This window comes from Aphelocoma coerulescens, chromosome 11 (genome assembly GCF_041296385.1).
Source record: "Aphelocoma coerulescens isolate FSJ_1873_10779 chromosome 11, UR_Acoe_1.0, whole genome shotgun sequence".
In the NCBI taxonomy this organism is placed as follows: domain Eukaryota; kingdom Metazoa; phylum Chordata; class Aves; order Passeriformes; family Corvidae; genus Aphelocoma; species Aphelocoma coerulescens.
In genome coordinates, this window is record NC_091025.1 from 6,220,131 (window position 1) to 6,239,697 (window position 19,567).

General features: G+C 36.6%; 1 protein-coding gene across 16 annotated transcripts in view; it reads right to left on the minus strand.

Annotated features, from left to right (window-relative positions):
* Positions 1-19,567, minus strand: part of WWOX (WW domain containing oxidoreductase) — a 487,168-nt gene that overhangs the window by 336,864 nt on the left and 130,737 nt on the right. The window contains exon 9 of one of the 16 annotated variants that reach the window (XM_069026687.1): positions 14,141-14,638. The exons of 13 other annotated variants lie outside the window; for them this stretch is intronic. In XM_069026687.1, the coding sequence (XP_068882788.1) occupies positions 14,567-14,638 (72 nt within the window). In that variant the 3' untranslated portion in view covers positions 14,141-14,566. Of the gene's footprint in view, positions 1-14,140; positions 14,639-14,789; positions 14,896-18,060; positions 18,217-19,567 lie in introns of those variants that run through there. 2 more of the 16 variants (XM_069026693.1, XM_069026685.1) reach the window with 2 other exon arrangements.

Genomic DNA, 19,567 nt, shown 5'->3' on the forward strand with positions numbered 1-19,567 from the left:
CCACTCCCCGAGGCATAAAAAGCTCAAACACTTTTTAAAATTGGTGTGTGACAGATAATTCACCTATACATCATTTTACACACCCATACATACTACATAACAAAACCAAGTTAATATTTGTGCTGTGCCTTGGAGATGTTGCAAATGCTTTTATTACTAATAAACTCTATTTTTCACAGATCAGCACTGAAACTTTAATGAACTTCTGGATGTTGAAATACATGTTACAAATCACTTAGTGACTCTGGTGTAAACTTCAGACTTCTACATGAGGAAAGGAAGATTTAAATTTAGGCTCATTTTAGAGTGCCATGTTTAAAAAAAACTGTTATTTGAGACAGTTTATTTCAGGTACTTCTGGCAGGCATTGAGCTGACATATAATGGGAATATATGCACAGGTATTACACTGAATACAGAGAACTGCTAATACAGGAAGGTCTGGGGACTCGAGGAGAGACTTTTGTTACCTGGGGGTGGCTTCCCCTGTTGAGTAGCCCAGCAGAAACTTTAGCATTTTATCCCCAAAATAAACTACACCCAACAGAACTGGAATAAACAGCCCCTCAGGATAAAGAAAGGAAATGGCAGAAGCACTGCAAATTATATGAAATAGTATAAGAAGGAAAAAATGCCAGGTTTATATCCCTGAAAAGAATTAGGAAACACCAACAAGAAACTCACAGACTACATTTCTGCTCTTTCCTTCAGTTCAATACTCAGTTTAATAAGCTGCTCTGACTCAAAGCACATCAGCTATATGATTTGATAGAGTTAATAATGGAACAGTTTCAAATATTACGTTCCCTCAAGTTTTTGAGAGTTTCACTCATCCAATCTCTTGTACAATGTACTTGCATGTGTTTTGTACATTTAGAAAAGGCAAAAATGAATTTTGCATGCAAGGCTAGCATTTTCATTGTCATCAAGAAAAGTTAATTACTGAATAAATTGCAAGTTCAGAAATATAATGCATTAGGACAGAACCTATCCTTTTTGCCTGAAGAACCTATTAAACTTCATCTCGTTAGCAGACTGTAAAAATCTTAATTAGCATTTTGTTTTGGACAAATCCTTGCCAAGTCTCTACTGTCTGCTGCAAATATAAAAGCAGAGAGACTCAGCAGATGAGGGTTTACACAGCATCATTTTTGAGTATTTCATAAAATGTGACAATATCATCTCTGGCTTAAGAAATCAGAAACTATGAGCAGTTTTTCTGCTTTTCTGTATTCCACTCAGCTTTGAATTCCTTTTCATTTATCAGCCAACGAGCTGTTAAAAAGTTACATATAGTTAAAACCTTATAACTGTGTGGTTAAGTGTGCAATATGAGTTTCTATTAAAAAAAAAAAAAGCATTTTTGGTTCTTGCACAAATTCCATCTCATAGATTTCCCAGTACAGCTGTCACAAAATATACAGAAGACAAGACTGGTTGTTGGGCTGTTTCCAATCAAGTTTTAACATTTAACTTGATGCATTTTAAATGAGCTTATCTTTTAGCTTTTGAGTTGTTTGGCTTTTTCTTCAGTGAAAGAAGCAAACACAACATTAGAGAAGATTTACATTCATTATTTCATTTAGCATTTCCAAAGAACTGTTACTGTCTACATTTTGGAAGTCAGTTTTTTCAAATTATTATCACAACATAGGAGGAGCTGTGCATCCACAATCCCACTAAGAGCTAAGCCTGTTAAGACTAACAACATCACTCCCCTTTGACACTAAATTATTTCTCTTCCCAATTCACTCCCTGATCAGTCACAACTTCTTGCAAGGTTTCTTCCCAGCAGGATCATGCACATTTCTACAGATGTGTTGATCTTACATAGATTGTGGATCCGAGGAAGCTTTGACACAGCCATACCTCCTGGTAATAAGCAGTATTACCAGCTGAATTCTTTCTCTGTCTATAATGTATAACAGAAATAACCATAAGATTATCTTACCCTTTTCATCATTGCACCAAAATCATATTGAAAAATCTAAGTACACACACACACACACAACTGAAACTGCAGCAGGAGAAAAAGGGATCACAATGAGAACCATCTATAAGGATCAGAGCATTTTTGAAAAACAGGAGGACAGAATTAGCCTGGCCAAAACTACTGTTTGCCAAACAGAAAAGGGGAGAAAATTAAAATATTTTATTACTATAATTTATCTCCTCTTTTTGCATACCTAGGCCAGGCAAGGGAACAGGTAGTTCCTTCCTCTTAGTCCCTCAGGGACACACAACATCTAAAGGAACAGTAAAAGGTCCTTTCACCAGCTCCCCACCAAACAAGGTGTAGAAAGCAATCAGGTAACAACGATGCACAGCACAAATGTTTCTTCAAAATGCCGATGAACTACTGCAGAAACTCAAGAGACAATGTATTTCAAATGGAAATACAGAAAAAACTCAACAAGAAGAATAAAACTGGCAGAGCTTTCAAAGCCAGAATTAATAACTAAATATTCATGCCCCCCAGTGTGGATACAAACAATGCACAAAGCCACTCATCAGCAAAGGAGGGAGTCCCACTGATCTCTCAGGCTGATGTGACTCCATTTGTCCCAGAGCCACAGGTCAGGTGGGCCCAGGTTCTTATCTCAGAAAAGACAAACTGATAAGAATGACTAAACATCCTGCTCCTTGGCTGGACAGTGTCTAAAGGGGCAGAAAAACAGATATTGGGGAATAAAAAAAGATTCAAAAAGCACCCAGCAGAACTCCTTTTCATTGAATCCCACTGTGCGTTTCTCTTGTCTCATGTAAGGAGTGTCAGTGTGCATGCGTTGGATAAGGCAGGAGTCTGACCTGAAGAGGAAGATTTCATTCTGACCAAGAAACAGGAATGAATTTGGTGTGGGAGAAGGCAAGGAAGCATGAGAGTCAATTTTTGTTTTTTTTTAATTCAAGGTAGGATTTGAAAAAGATCCAGATTTGGGGGGAAAAAAAAGTTACATTCAAATCATTTTTCACTTCTTGATAAAAACAAGTCAAAAATCATTCAGTCCCACTGTTGGATCTTTTTGCATCAGATCCTCTGCTGAAAGAGCCTTTTTCTTTGGTTCTCTGTGTTACATTTTTGAATATGTTTCAAGGTAGAACTAATAAAAAACACTGTAGTAGTAGACCAACAAAAAGGCCAAAGAATAAACACAGTCAGATCAAGTGACTGCAGATATTTCTACAAACATTTTGAAGGTGGAAAAGGAGTGGAAGCCAACTTCAGCAGAGGTGAAATTGCCAACATTTGAAGATCTCTTAAGAAGTTGCCGATTTTTGATATGGCATGAAACAAGTTTGGTAAACTAACCCATTTTTTAAATTAGGGTGTTCAGCAGCACAGTTAAGACTTCTAATCACCAATAAGGTTGGGGGGCAGTAGATTTCAATGCATTCCTGTCCCCAGGGTCCCTCTGTATGGGCAAATGAAAGCTCTAATGACCCACTGCATAAATTAAATCTCTCAAAGATGTAATACAATACAAGATTGATGTGTAAAGACTGGGCATAAAATAGCAGGATAGCTGCAAGGCCATAACCACATCTTGAGATGAGATTACAGACTTGGGGAGCTTAACATCTTGTTTTGAAGCTATTGCTCAAGGAAAGACTTTTAAATCTGTATATTAAAACTAATGAGCTAAATAGGCCATGCATTAAAAAGCTGAAATCTGGTGTCATTCTTGGAAGAGTGAAGACAAGTATGATCATTTTTTGCTCCCCTGAATGTTGAATTACAGTGATTAGATTCTTCTACAAGCTGCATTAATTTGTTATTTGCATGGAAACAGTGTAATAGGAAAACATTTTCCACATTAGTGCAACAGACAGCTTTTATGCCTGAGCTCTATAAAGAATAAATTTGCAATTTTCCAGAAAGAAGTAAGGTAATGAATAACAGGAATTCCAGTGTGGGAATACTACTTCTCTGTATAGTAGCCATTTTAATTAAATATAGGCGATTTGAGACTACACCATTTTCATTGCTGTCTCCTCAGAGGCATTGGTTTGCTTCAGCCATGTGGTCAGGTATTTTCAAATAATGTAAGAAAAAGTTAAATTTTAATAATCAGTAAAGACAGTGAGGTCCCAAAAGACAACTTCGTAAAAACAGGCTGACACACAGAAATATGTTAAAATAGGCATAAATGACTCATGATTCATACTCCATATTCTTAAACATGTTAAGACACAAACTGTGGATATATTTTCCTGTTTTAGCCCAGCAGTACTTGCCATTTTTATTTAGCAAGAGTATAAATGAAGAATTTTTCCTGATGTAAAAATCTCGCTGTATTTCATACAATTAAAGAAGGGATAGACGTAGCTAAAAGCCAATATTAAGGATAATGGCTCAAAGCCTAATATAGAATTTTATCAGCTTCAGCAAGGGATGAATTTCACATACTTTTTTCCCCATTTTGTTAGCAAATAAACAGGCAGGCAACTGCTGTTTCCTGTGACCAGGAAAGCTGCTGAAGTGTTCACACCAAGTTCTTTAGAGATACCTGCTGCTACAGCAGATGATTAAATCCAAAACTTATAATCATTTTTTTCCATCAGATTTTCTTAGATGGCAGACATCACGTGTTTACTCCAACTTGCTTTGTAGAAACTTCTGATTTTTTCAATTAATTTTAATAACATAAAGCAGTGCTTAAAAAGATAATGGCTCAATACTGAGAGCCAAAGAGCTCTCCACAAACACAGATGTCCTACATCTTTAACCTGCTATCACTGAAGACAACCACACCACTCTGCTGCAGGACTTTCTCTCTTTTTCAATTAACATCAGTGGGCTCTAGTTAGTATTTTTACTGGTTTAGTTCATTTGTTAATACTAAACGTAGAATTGCATATTAATTGAAAATGGTGATAAAAAAAGGAGAGAAAAAAAAACCTTGAAAAGGTTACTGAACATCAAGATAAAGCAAAAAAGAATTAGCTTCTAGAAAACTAATATTTGTATCCCTATAGTGTTAATTATGCCCTGGATTTTAAGGAGATTTTAAATTGCCTCTTTCAACAGATGTTCTCCTAAAAGAATGGCTTATTTGGGAAATGACAGGTCTTTGTCAAAGCTTACCCAGTGGAATACAAAAATTAGTACCAACTAACTATAGCCCCAAGTGTTACAAACTCTTTATTCTCAACAACAATATGACACCCCCAGCAGCAGTGAGCTTACTAATTATATATATGTAAGGTAACGGGAGCAGCTATAAAGCATCAGCCACTTCAACCCCACTGGTGCAGCTGGTGAGCTTCTCTCTTCAGAGATGGCCCCACTGAAATGAGTCATACATTCCACCCCCAAGAGATAGACAGAGACCTGCCCCCAATCTGCCCCGTCCCTCCCTTCATCTTCCAAACAATAGGACAACTTAGAAAAAAGGGATCAAGTATCAGTATACTTCTGATAGGTATGGACATTTTATACAAATGAAAAGCCAGCAAAAGAAATAACCTGACTGTTTTAATGCAATGCTATATTTTAGCTACTTGAAGGATAACAGAAAAAGTCCCATAGAGCAGATTTCAGAAAAGCAGATGCGAATACCCACACCAAAATCCTGACTGCCAGACTCCAGAATGAGAAATTTACTATTACAGCATAAATCAAAGTTAATCAAAACAATGAAAGTCATGGGTATTAATTTTTACAATACATTTGTCACATTGTGGGTTAAACTCAAAATTATTCTACCAGGTAAATCTGAACAGTCTTGACTACTTTCCACATGAAGTAACACATCTAGAAATAATCCAGGTTGTTATTGCCATGGAATGCAACCCTTTGGGTATTTAGTTGGTCACCAGCTTCCTATTAAAACAAGAAATGATGTAACCAAGGAAACTAACATCACAGGAGATAAAATATCTTCTCCATAAATAGCCTAAGAATTCTCTGTATCATAATCCAAAGTGTAAGCAAATGGACCTTGTATTAAGATACACAATTTTTGGCAAAATCATTTTGCTAATAATTGAGACCTTAATTGAATGACAGTTTCAAAAATACAGATGTCTGGTATCTTCCCATGTCAGAACTCCCTTGACCCCAGGACTTCAGCCCACATTTACACTGTCTTGCTTCTGGGTTACTTTACTGAACTAAATCAGTGGGATTTAGTCACCAGTCATTTTCTACCTATTTGGCACTCATCTTTAGAATATGATAGGTTTGGTACTGCCTTTTTCATTTTCTAATTCATGGTTGCTTGGTGGTCTTAATTTTCTCAGAGTACTCAAAGATGACAGATTAATAGGTGGTTCTTTGCAACTGTGTGGGCAGATCTTTAATGGAGCTCATTAGTTTATATTAGTGAGCAGCATGTAGAGGTCTGGAAGCTGTTCCTAGAGGACAACACTTCTACTGCTAAAATTTTTAAAAACAAAATAAATAAAAAATTTAAATCCGCAATTCTAGGATTAAATAAATACCAACTAGGTGAATTTATGTGAAGAAACAACAAAGTAAATTAATTATTCAGTATAAACATTAAAGAAAATTCCAAAATGTATTGTGGTGCTACAGTGGGGGTTTTTTTCCGTACCAAATTTATCTATCTAATACCAGAAAAAGGGAATCTTTTGAGATTTCCCAAGCATACACTGTACATCTGTTTATCTCCTAGGACACCCAGTAGTACAACAGACTGCTGCTCAACCCAGCAGAGAATTCTGTGGTCTTTTCTATCATAATAAGCCTTGAGCTAGGACTGGATTATGAAAAAAATAATAATCACAACATTAAATGCAAGTCAACCTTGGCACTCAACCAAAAACCCAGGACATTTATATGAACATGGCACACATAAAAGGATTCCATTTTACACAAAACATTTTTTATTTAACTTTATTGGACTTTTTTCCAGCACCTGCTTAGGTTTCCAGGTAACCATGAAGTTTAATAAACCTGTACAACGATAATTAAACACTGTAAATAATTTATCTGCCTAATCTTCCTAACTGGCCTTTATTCCTTTGTAGAAAAGTGATCCTTGCTGGCATTCTGAATAAGGTTTGCAAAATAAGTGCAGCAAGGAGTAGTAGCATAAAGTGGATTTGCTCTCAATAATGTATGAAGCCACATGCTGGGTAGAGGAATCCTCACAAAAGTGGTACCACAGCAATCTGTTCCTTTCATCTGCAGCCAGCATTTAAAGTGAAGGTGCTGCTCCGAATCAAAAGCACAATCATTCATTTGTGAGCAGATGTCCTTCACACGGCAGGCAGCGCTTTTTCAAAACAGAGCTGAACAAATGCACTGCTGTGAGACAAGTTCCCGTATCCATTAAAGAAAGAACACAGTATATATTAATTTAGCAGGTTGTTGAATGTTTTAAAGTAGAATTTATGAAGCAGAAAAAGCATGTGGTGAAACAAAATGGCTTTCAATCTAAAATATGAAAAACCTCCTCTAGTTATTCACTGGCAAAATGCAAGAGTCCAGGGCTCATGACAATAGTTTATGCAGGAAATAAGCTGAAATGTGAGCTGGGTGATTTTCCACACTACACTCAGATTATTAACTAAAAGAGGCCATTAATTTGATAATATGTGCATGATGGTAAGATTGCAAGTGTATGTATTTTGTGTTCACATTTGTTGATAGAATTTAAGAGTAAATCAAAGTGAACATTGTTCAAAGCTGTTGGGACTCTGCACCACTCAGCAAAGCAAACCAGAGAGCTGCTAAGAAAGTGAGTTCTGACACTTTTGATTAGATAGATTTTCCTAGTTCTCTCTGCACATACAAGCTTTCTTTGGAGGGTATTTCTTTCTCTAAAAAAACACAAAGTTCTGGATGTGGCCCATGCACACTGTGGTAGACAAAGGTTCATTCTGACCCCTGTGTGGGCTGCAATCTTTGCTATGAAAGTTACAGTGGTTGCACTTTCTATTTTTGGAGCACATTCCTCTTATACACATTAAAATAGATACTATAAAATAACATGCAAACACTTTAATCCTTACTCATAATAATTTGAAGCTCCAAATTTAACCACAACAACTACCCCCCCATTTACAGCAACTGTATGTGCTGGATGTATTTTGACACCAACACAGACCTGGCAGAAGCAAGGTGCTATCAAATGAAGGCACACACATCAAACTCTTCTGCAATCACTGCAAAAGGCAGCTGCACCCCTTTAAGTGCATTGTTAAATTAATATCTATTGGCTGTTCCTCTGTCTCTTTTCAGTCCTCTTCTGAAAGGGTGAGGCAAGCCATGAGATGCACACCATGAATTCAGCCACAGCTCCTGCAGCCTGTCCAGACCCACCCAGGCTGTGCAGTGCCCTCCCACCCCCAGCCCTGCACCCTAAAAGCTTCCTGCACCCTCTGCTCAGCTCACTCAGCACCTGTCACACCCAAACACACAAACCTTAGAACCACCTGCCTCTGCCAACAAAAGCCACATCTTCTCTTCCTTCTTTCCTCTCATTTCCCATAACATGGCTTATAAACACATCAATATTTACAATTACTTTAATCCACATTAAATAAACACACAGCATTTTGCTGCCCACACAGAAAAGGGTTGATTTCTTCTTGCAGAAACATACTATCACTAGCAATATAATTATTATAAGGAGTACTGCAATTTAAACCTGAATCTCTGTTTATATATGCATGATTATTATAGCAGGAGTCATTTGTGGAGAGCTCACATATAAAAATGCAGCTAATAACTCTTACTGTAATGATTAATCAATTTATGAATATATTATTGAAACTAATAGTTCAGGTAGGGTATCTTAAACAAGTTACAGAGTACATCGACCAATTCAAATACCAGCTACTAGATCAATAAGAAACTCTAAGTAACTCAAGGGAATGGGTACACTTGCATAAGAAACTGTGAATTTTTAAAATCCTTCTACTGGGAGAACAACCTCATCAAAAATAATTGCTTTAGGCCATTATCTTTGGATTTTGGCAAACTGTATGGTAAACTAGAAATTCAAGTAAGAATCTGACACTGCATAACAAACCATTTTTAAACTATTGCAATAATTTTTTTTTTCTTTAAACTAGTCAAGGGAAAAATAATACCTGATACATATGTTCAGCTTTTCAACTCATTAGTATTTAAAATGCAACATAGTCTATGTACCCTATGAAAATACTGTCAAGACCATGCCCTAGATGCAATATCAATGAAATTTATTTATACACATAAAATACTTTTACCTTAAAATTTCAATGTAAACAAAAAAAAAAAAAAAAAAAAAAAAAACCACCAAACTTCAAACCAAGTATTTTTAAGGCAAAACTAAGAAAGGAAAAAAAAAAACCAGCAGCAAACCCAGGCAAAAAATTAAACAGGTACCTGGTCAAACCTGACAACTTAGCTTGCTAGCAACCACCATAAAAAGGTTTCTGTACTTGATTTAGTACTTTTTAAAATCTGAATATATAACTTTAATCTTTCAAAGTAGGATTTTTAATTAAAGGTACCAAGTGCAAATTCACAAAGCCGCTGCCCTGCTCTCCCTCTGATGCTGAAGGTGTGCTTTATCTCCGTTTCAAGTGATACTGCATTTTAAAAATTAATTAGTAGCTTGCAAGAACAGCCACACATTATTGAGTAAGTACCAGCATTTAAGTGAAACAGATGAAATATTGGTAAGCAATGCAGACCACAGTATAAGTATGTGAAGGGGGTCATAGGCTAATCCCTATTGATTTTCCAAGTATGCGTACAGCACCGCTGGGAAAGGCCAGTTCTGTTGGCAATCAGCTAGCACAAATACATTATAAATCTTACTGTCCACCTTCACTGATCACTGTCACTTACTTCCTCCACTAAAGACCATGAGGAAACTACAACAAATCCACTGACAAACAACCAGAAAAGAATTTTAAAACCGTTCTCCTTAGGCATAATTTCAGCATTCTTGTGACGTACGTAACACAGAACAGAAACAAGTTTCAAGAGGCAATATGGGACATATAATAACTGTTCAGAGAATTAATCCACCAGAAAACTGCTGGGCCACAGAGAGGAGGAACACAAATAATGATGAACAAGTCATTCACATTAATCTTACAAACTAACATGAAAATTCAGAGCAAACAGGCTTTTGCCTGTTGATGGAGGCAACTGAAACACATGAATTTCCCAAAGCTGAAGATGATACTGCCCTGGCAGAGAAGGAGCCAGCAGACCACTGTCTAGACCTATGCCCCATAACCACACTTTACTGCAAGAGTCACAACACTGCAGGAGAAATAAGCAGAGTCCAGACCAATCCCAGCAGCAGCAAAGAGCTGCTGTGGCCGTGAGCTAACTCCGATATGGAGCACAATAAATGTTCAAGGGTCAACCACCAATAGGCTTCACACGGGAAACAAGGATGGTGTTCTTAAATGCACAAATGAGGGACTGAAAAGAGTAAAACACCACTTATTTCATGCCTTTGTTACCATTTTCAGGAATAATTTCTGCACTGAGAGGGTTGTTCAGCATTGGAAGGGGCTGCCCAGGGAGGTGGTGGAGTCTCCATCCCTGGACGTGTCCAGGGAACAACTGGATGTGGCACTCAGTAGCAGGAGGTGGTGTTTGGTCATAAGTTTCAACTCTTTTCCAAGCTAAATGAATCTGTGATTCTGTGATCCCAGCAGGTGTATGAAATGAGACTGAGAGGCTGATTTAGAAATAATTAGTGTTTACTTAAAGCAATATCAGAGCTTTAAAGCAAATAGTTACCACATTCAAGCAACTAATATAATTCAACACAATTTGGTTAGGTTCAGATCAGTAAGAACATTGTATTTAAACTGTTCTGTATTAACTAGGCAAGGAGCAAAAATCAAGTTGCACCAATTCCTCTGTAGATGGGACAAATGCTCTCATTGGGGAAGGAGGTTGTGCTACACCTGACAATCCCAACACAGCCGCATGTTCAATCACAGGGAACACAACGTGTAATCCACCACTGCCATAGGCATAAGAGATTTAGCAGCTCTCTTTGCTGAAAGGGGAAAAACCCATCAGCTTGCCCCCAAATCCAGACCACTTCTGAATGCAACTTCTGTGGTATCATCTCCTGCTGGAAAGCCAGTCTACATTCAGTGCTTTCGGTACAGCCTGTGTTTGTAGGCAGCAGAATATGAAATGAGCTCAAAATTTCCATTTAAAATATAATTTAATGGAATTTTAATCTGTCTGAGAAGATGGATACACTGTGTTTGTTTTCTACATTAACAATCTATAAAAGAATGGAATGGACCATAAATACAGTACTTTTTTGCAATACCCTTTACTAAAAATGTTACTACTTGTGTTTATCATTTATATCCTCATACACAACCTCAAAATTGATTACACTTTAAACCACACATAACCTGCTGTATTTTTCATTTTGAGTCATATTGCAAACATTTTTATAACTCTGTTAATATATTCCATACCTTGTATTCTTATTGATTATGAACATTTCTTTAGCAGATTTTATTGCTTTTCATATAAAAAATGTTAGGTATTTTTTAAAAAGTGAAAATAGTATTACAACTCATACTTTTCTTCATCGTGATAATTCTAATATAAAAATTGTTAGCATGAGTATTTGCAGACTCATTTTTCACATTTTAAACTCAAGAAATAAAATAGAGACAGTTAGTAATGTAAGGTACTACATGGGTTTCTTTTTTCTTTCCTCAAATCTCTATTTAAGCTGTTGGACTGAATCCTTAATCATTTTGAATACTTAAAAAAATTAATATACCAAAGGAGTGTCCATATAAAACATCATGGGTTTATATCAGGTATACATTATCTTTCCTAATTACTATTGCACTTTGCAGACTGAAATAAAATTTATATTTAGGGTATGATTTTGCTATTAATTATCAAACTGAAAAAAATAAAATCTTGCATTAAAAATTCTCTCTTGGAAATTAATGTTATTCTTTTTTTTCCATAATCCTATCACACAAGCAATAAGTGCATTGCAGCATGAACACTTTAATTTTTCCAGTTAGTTTTGAGCAAGCCCAGAGGTGAGGTTTAATAAGGATCAATGGCACTTTATCTGGGACAGGGCCACTTCACAGCATGCAAATTACACAGTAACACTTAAAAAAAGAAATAGATTTAATTAAAAAAAAAAGTAGAACCACAGGCTCTGGAAATTCAATTAAAGGATTTATGCAAAGGTTTGCTAGGTTTTTATATGCAGTTACTGCTTATATAATGAGCTTTTCATATTAAAAATCAATAGGTAATCTAGAGTAGAAGATCATCCCCTTAAATACATTTTGAAATCAATTTGAAAAATAGTCCATCAACTGCTGTGACTACTCTTGCTGCTTCGATTAGACTAAGAGCAATATTTAGATTGTAAGACGTGCTAAAGAATACCTATGCTTGGATTTTGCTTTCAAGGGTTCTTATACTTTTAAGTGCCCAAGCTAATCATACAGTAATTCAAGCCTGTGTACAATGGATAAATAATTAATTTAATTAGTAGCATAAGGGCATAAGTGTCCTGAAATATGTGAAAAAGCAGGCACCTAATAGCACAATATGACAATATTTTGAATATATGCAAAAACCTACACCTGCAAATGCCTTTGCTATCTTTCTACTCACCACTTAGCACACTGAGATAAATATTTCTGTTTATAACTTATTAAAGTCACCAGCTAAGGAAGCAATTAGCCTAACACTTGTCTGAAGTGCAACTTTCACACACCATGAATTCAAAGATGGATCAGGTCCTGTGTCCTTCAGGTTTAATCTAATTTGCCAAGATGCCGTAGTGATATAAGATCATTATACTAAACTCCAAATATCCTGATTAATATTCAGCACTTATCAGAAACTCACATCTCATACAAGCAAGTACACCTTTGGAATGAGTGGAGATGGACCCATTGCATCAGCACTTCATTTGCATCCATCTCACCAATTGCAGAGTTTGTAAATATTCTGAGCTGAACATTGTAAAGTAGCCACTCCATGTCCTTTTTGTTCAAACAAACAGAACCAAAGCAGCGAGAGTTCTCAAATACAAAGAATCCCAGGGATTCACTGGCAGCACAGGCTGCTGCTGTTATTCCAGCCATGAGAGTTTCCACACATCAGAGGGTGAACAGGACTCCTTCCTTGCATAAGGAGAAGAGTTTTCACATCTGTTTCCATCCATTCACCAGTATTTCAATTTCAGTCCTTAATTTAGCACCAGGTTGTTAAACACATGTTTTAGCCACTGAGAAATTCTTGGACTAAAACATTCTCCTGTGATATGCCTGCACATAGTGCCAAGGCACAGTGTTGGATGCTCAGGAAATGTAGATTCTAATTAATGGGCTCTAAATAATGACATAAAAGAGGAAAAAAACCAGCACTCACTTATCTCACATACTCTTATTATAGGAAGGAAGAAATCTTTATTTCTGCTGTTGGTTATACATTCATATATATATATATTCACATATATGTTTTGTTATCTTAATTCAGTACTTCAGAAGACACATAATTCCTTTATAAAAGGTTCGAGAAATGGTTGTGGCATACAGCTTCAATACATGAAACAAAGCAGAATGACAACCATGAGAGTCAGGGATTAGACAAAATTTTCTCTATCTGTAACATGCTCTGCCAAGCAAAGCATTTCAGCTATGAAATATCCTCAGAGGCAAATACATTATACAAAAGTTTCAGAGAGAAGAAAAATAAATAGAAGCTGGAAATTAGCTAGCAGTTCTCAGTTAAAATGGTGATATTTAACAATTAAACTAAATTGTTCAGGAAGTGAATTTACCAATAGCTTCCTTGTTAAAAGTTAATATTGCTCAAACCTACCTCACCAATAACACCCAAAATTTCTGCTTCAATACTTTACACCCCTTACTGCAGAACAGCACAGAGTTGAAGCACAGCCTTCAGGAACAAAAACCCTTGCTGTCATTCCTCTGTTAAGTCACTTAAATATCTTCATAAGCATGCTCTGAAGCACATTTCTTTATTGGATTTCAATTGTTTCTTAAAAGAAAAATCTCAAAGGAATCAAAGAAAAATGTTTGCTTACTCACATTTCAAAAGAGATGTGGGTACAGCCTAATGCTCTCTTTTCCAATAGGTTTGAAAAAAAGACATTAATGAACAGTAGCTTTATTTTAATCTTGCTCTCTCCTCACTGAATTTCTCATGCACACCATATTTTTCTACACTTTTGCATTTTAAACACAGTGTAAGTACATGAGGGGATCAAAGAGTTTCAGATGAATCTGAAGAGTTATAGCAAGGGTAACGAGGGTCCTTAGTTTCTAATGACAGAAGCATATGCTCTCAACTTTCTAAACTGCATCCAACTGAGCCATTTATCAAGGCCTGAAACTTTTTCATTATTTAAAGCACTACGACATCTTTCCACTTGATGCCTTGGAAGTACACAATAATAGAGACTCTATATAGTCATTAATTATAATATCAGCTGGTTGATGAAGTTACTGTACTTGCTGCTTGGTGATTTCATTTTTAATTGCAGCAGGTGGTGTGGAAATAAAGTGATGTACTGACACACACGGTCACCTCAATAGTATTTTCTTTTTTATGTATGGATAAACACAGCCTGGTTTTTTTTGAAAATTCCTTCTGTTTTATATCCCACTGCACATAGTATCTACAAGGGAAAATGATCACAGAACATGCTGAAAATTAGATGCTTAGAAAGGAGTTGATAGAAGACATTTGTCCACTTTTTTTCATTTCCAAATATTTAAGACACTAGATTCCTTCCCCTGTGTAAAGATTCCCAGTATCCAAATCACAGCTCTCATAAATAACAGTCACAGCTTTATATAGTGCACAATTTCTTTCTTCTAATTTTTGGTCTTACTAAAGTACTTGGATAAGCAGCCACTTTCGAACTCTACAGATCTGAAAATAAAGATGCAGTTAAGCAGAATTAAACTTGAACTCTATTAAATTCTATGACCATTCTACAAATGAGTGTGTGATATTCTAAATGGTGTGTTCTACTTTTTCTTCTATTTTTGAATTAGTCCTATATGCCCCATTGCTCTAGTAATTTACTAACCCATATATCCACATAGATTTTTGCAATTTAAAGATTAAGACAGCAATAGCATGAGCTGATTTATCCTTTTGTTGTCTTCAGACTGCTGTTGTATATGCTTTCAAATAAGTCTGCATTGTTCTTATGATACTGCCTGCTCTTAAAAGTGTATTTTCCTCTCTTGTAATGTTTTCGTGTAATTATTCTCTAATTTAACAGATTAGATAACTATTACAGGAGATCATGCTGCTAAAGGTTTTCCATGAGATTGATAGGTAATAAAAACTGGTGTTTCCTAATGGCCACAGACATCAGTCTTCTACATAAATCAGCAAACTCCCTTAAGAATCCCTTATATCCAAGTCATAGATCAATGGTACTCAAGCCTCATTACAACACACACTGTTCTCTGAAATCAGGCTGTGCTACCTTAGCTCAAAACTACATTAAATGTAATTAATACAACTGTGATGTAAATGGACACAGCATTAATATGTATGTCCCCAGGGAGGAAAGGTTGGGAAGGTAACCACGTGCACTGTCATGCATGGCACACATGACGAGGGAAAAATTCAGCACACTTGATTGATTAGGATTCATAGTGGTTACTCCATAAAATTGTGGAGCACCAGTACCAGGAGCAGGGAACCAGAAGCTCATTCCTACAGCTGAGCAGCAGCTGGATACTGGCTCTTCTCTAAAAGAAGATGTTGTTGTCTTGTAAACCTCTCAACATGATGTTAACTTCTACATTCAAAAAAACCCTACACAAACATCACTAGAACTCAAAACTCAAGCAGAAAAGCCATTTACTGTCAATATTGAACACAGGGAAAAGTCTGAGGTGATGTGAACTGCTTGTCTGTACATTGGGTAGAAGGGAGGTGGCTTCTAACAATTAGTGCTTTATTTGCCTACAACAACTATGTGATTTGGAAGGGAAGGCTGGAGAAAGAGGAAAACAGCTGAGCAAAAAGGAGTGTGGAAGTACTACAAGGTGTCCAAACCAGGCAAACAAAAATAAAGCTGCTGTTCTACAGAGATGCCTTCAGTGTTCCCTTGCTGACAGCTCTGCTCATTTTAGGAAAGAATTTGTGTAAAAGACCAACAGGTCAATACTGCCAGCTTTCAGGAATATATTGTTTTGCTCAGCCAGAAAGCAACTTCAGAGTGTGGAGCTATACACCCCAGCTATAAACAGGACTTTAATAGCCTACTCTGGGTACTTTGGGTCTTCAGAGCCAAAAGAGCTGCACTGCCTGAACCCTCTGTGATCTGCTGACCTTTCTGCTCTCAAGAGGTCCCCTCAGGTCCCCTGCTGCTACACATAATAGGCAACAAGGAGTTAGAGCTCATAACAAGACAGCTCAAGTGGTTTTGGAGAACTATTACTGCCTGTATTCCCTTATTTTTCTTATAGTTCTCAGCCAAACACTGAATTTGTTATTACAATATTTTATATAATGCACTGGTATCCAGAATGGGCTTGCATGGCTTCTGGAAAACACATAACAGAATTTGGGATCCTACTGAGAGGCATTATAACCACAAAGAAACCTGGGAATCATTGCCATGAGGTATTTATTATCTGACATAGATAACCATTACATAATTGTTCTTGAAACAGCCTAATTTTTTCTGATCTCACCTTCTTCAGCAGATGTTTTGCATCCTACTTTTAATTCACTTTGTACATTATAGTGGCCTTTCAGTACATTCAAGGCAGGAAACCAGGTCCTGGTTGGTTAATAAAGTAAGTGAAGCATGCAAATATGCAAACAAACCCTTGAGCCAAACTCTGCTCTCATGTATGTCAAGATTCATAGCACTCACGAGGCAACCAAGTTTGGCACCTTCTGCTCACAAGCACTGAGCACAGAATTCCAAGGGATTAAGCTCTCCATGTCCTGGGTGCCTCTTGCTTCCAGGTGCAAGAAGAGTCAAATCTCCACAGTGCAGAGCAACCACATTCCTCACACTGTAGGACCACCCCTTACTATTTCCAAATGCAAAATAAAGGCAAAAATGACTGCAATAATAAGCTTAGAATTTGGCCACATCGTTTTGCTTTCTTGTTCCTTTCTCTCTCCTTTTTGTTTTGGCTTCTCTCTGGTTTTGTGGAGTCTTAGCCCCCCTCAAGTGCCCACAGTGCAAACATGCAACGCAACCCAAACAGCATCTGCCACGTGCATCATAAATATTAACATTTCCATAGTCCTCATATTCACTGCTCTATCTAATAGGTAGGATTAGACATGACATGAATTTCACCAGCTGATTTGTTGCTTTCTTCACCCTGGCTTACTTTTCTGTCATCTCCTATAAAAGAACTCAGATGTTTCTGCAAGGGTACCAGCAGCAATACTGTGTTCCATTTTCAAAGGCTGCCTCATGTGCTGTTGTGTGCTACACAGATGTAAGCATTATTAACAATGAGCTGAGCCCCACAATGTCATGTGATCCAAATGCAAACCCTCGAGGACATTTATTTCCTCCATTTCAGTGGGTAATTGAGCCTCTAAACCACCCACAAAGATTACACTTGTAAAAACACTTAACCATTTGTGCCATAAAAATAGTTACACGGCAAAAAATGTTTTGCATGAATATGAAAACTAGTAACAGTCTACAAAATGAACTGTTGTATACTGAACCACCAAAACCAAAATGGGGTTGCCCACATTAAATCAAGTAAAGAGAACTATAAGCCAATCCATCAATAGCATTAGCAATAGTCTCAAAATTAACACAAAGTGTGGCTTTTAGATTCACACAGCATCAAAGACATCCTTTCCAGTGCCTCATTTTTGCACTGGACATAAGATTCCTAACCAGTGTATCATAGCTGAAAGTCAGTAGAAATAAATCTAGCCTAGACTAGCTTTGCTGCTCTGTCCCTAGCCATGAATGGAAGCAAAGGGAAACAAATGTAGCACTGGTTTTCCTTTTGAAGACGACAATCTCCTTTAAAGCTGAAGTAAGGTTAGGCAGTTACAGAAATCATGCAACACACATTTCTCATTAAAAAAACCTCTGGAAACTCAGCTATCACGTTGAAAGGAGTTGCTGAGTTTTTTAAGTACATAAAAAGGTCTTGCAAACAACTTCTTCAGACTGTAAATCAGAATCTTTTGATCCTCAGTAAGAGCCAAGCAGATTGCCTGATAATTGCACATGGAGCCCTGGCAGAAATACATGGAATGGGAAGGGTGAGTATCATAAAATTACCATCACAACGACTGCCCAATACCCCAGAGTAACAAATATCAGAGCTGCACTATAAACCCATGTCAGAAATTGCTAAACCTATTGTACCAAATTTACAGGCAAGTGAAGAGCAAACCAAAAATTAATAGGCATCTCAAATATCTCAAAAGATGGAGTGCACTTCATGAAACCATGGCAATTCCCCTTCCATCTAAAAGTAACATGAACTGAGTCTCACAGAACCACGAGAAAAAGATGAACTGTTGGGAGGGGGAAGGCCAAGGCAATCCTATTCCTCAAGTGCATTTTTTTAAACCTCAAAACACTGTGGAAAGTACACACTACTCCCCAGAGAAATTATTCAGCATGGCTTTCCTAATCTATCAGTTTGCATCCACAGATTTATGATCTTTACTGTTATTATTAATACAGGCATTAATATAATCCAAATACATCAAGTCATCAGGGATTGGTGAGAAAAGCACAGACGTTTGGAAACAGAATGAGAGCAGAAAGTCTCTAAATTAACATTCCCAACAACACAAAAAGCACTGCTTGTTTTAGAATCAATACAATTTGAATATACTTTTGGGTTTTGCTTTTTGTTTTGCTTCCTAAAATAGCTCGTTTACGCAAGACAACATCCTGATTAACTGATTAACAAATATGGAGAACTCATATTACCGTACTTCCCTGGAAAACTAAGAGTTTCAGTTTAGCAATGTCTACTTCAAGCTTTTATCAGCACTAATTCCAATGAAAAAAATGGTGGTAAAACTCTGAACAGAGAGAAAACAGACCTTAATTAAGCAAAGTGTTATCTCTTCCTATTATAATGAAAGCAAAGTTACAGTTATATTTTTACCAAGATTTTTTCACACTTAATGAAGACATTATCTGTGAGTTTTCAAAGTCACTTTACAAAAGAGCATTCAAGAGACATTAAAGTCAGCTTAAACTAAAAAGTCTTTTTGAAGTCAATAAACAATAAAAAGAACAATGAAAAGACAGCCTTTGATCTCTTCTTACTCTAAAGTCTTTAATTTCTGTTTTAATCTACTAGATGCATTAAGCCTTGTTTTCAGACATTTTTCATCTGAAAAGTACAGTGAGCTTGCCTCGATTTTTTTATTCATATATATTCTTACTGTATTAATGTACACTTCTCATTACCAGGGATGGGTGTCATCAGGAAGCTCTCCCACCAAAATAAACAAGAAAAAGTTTAGAAATTACTTTTCATTCTCTTTTCTTTTAATTTTTTTTTTTTTAAGAAAGAAAAAATGCAAAAGGAAAAGGGAAACAGCACATTCAGCTTTGAAATTT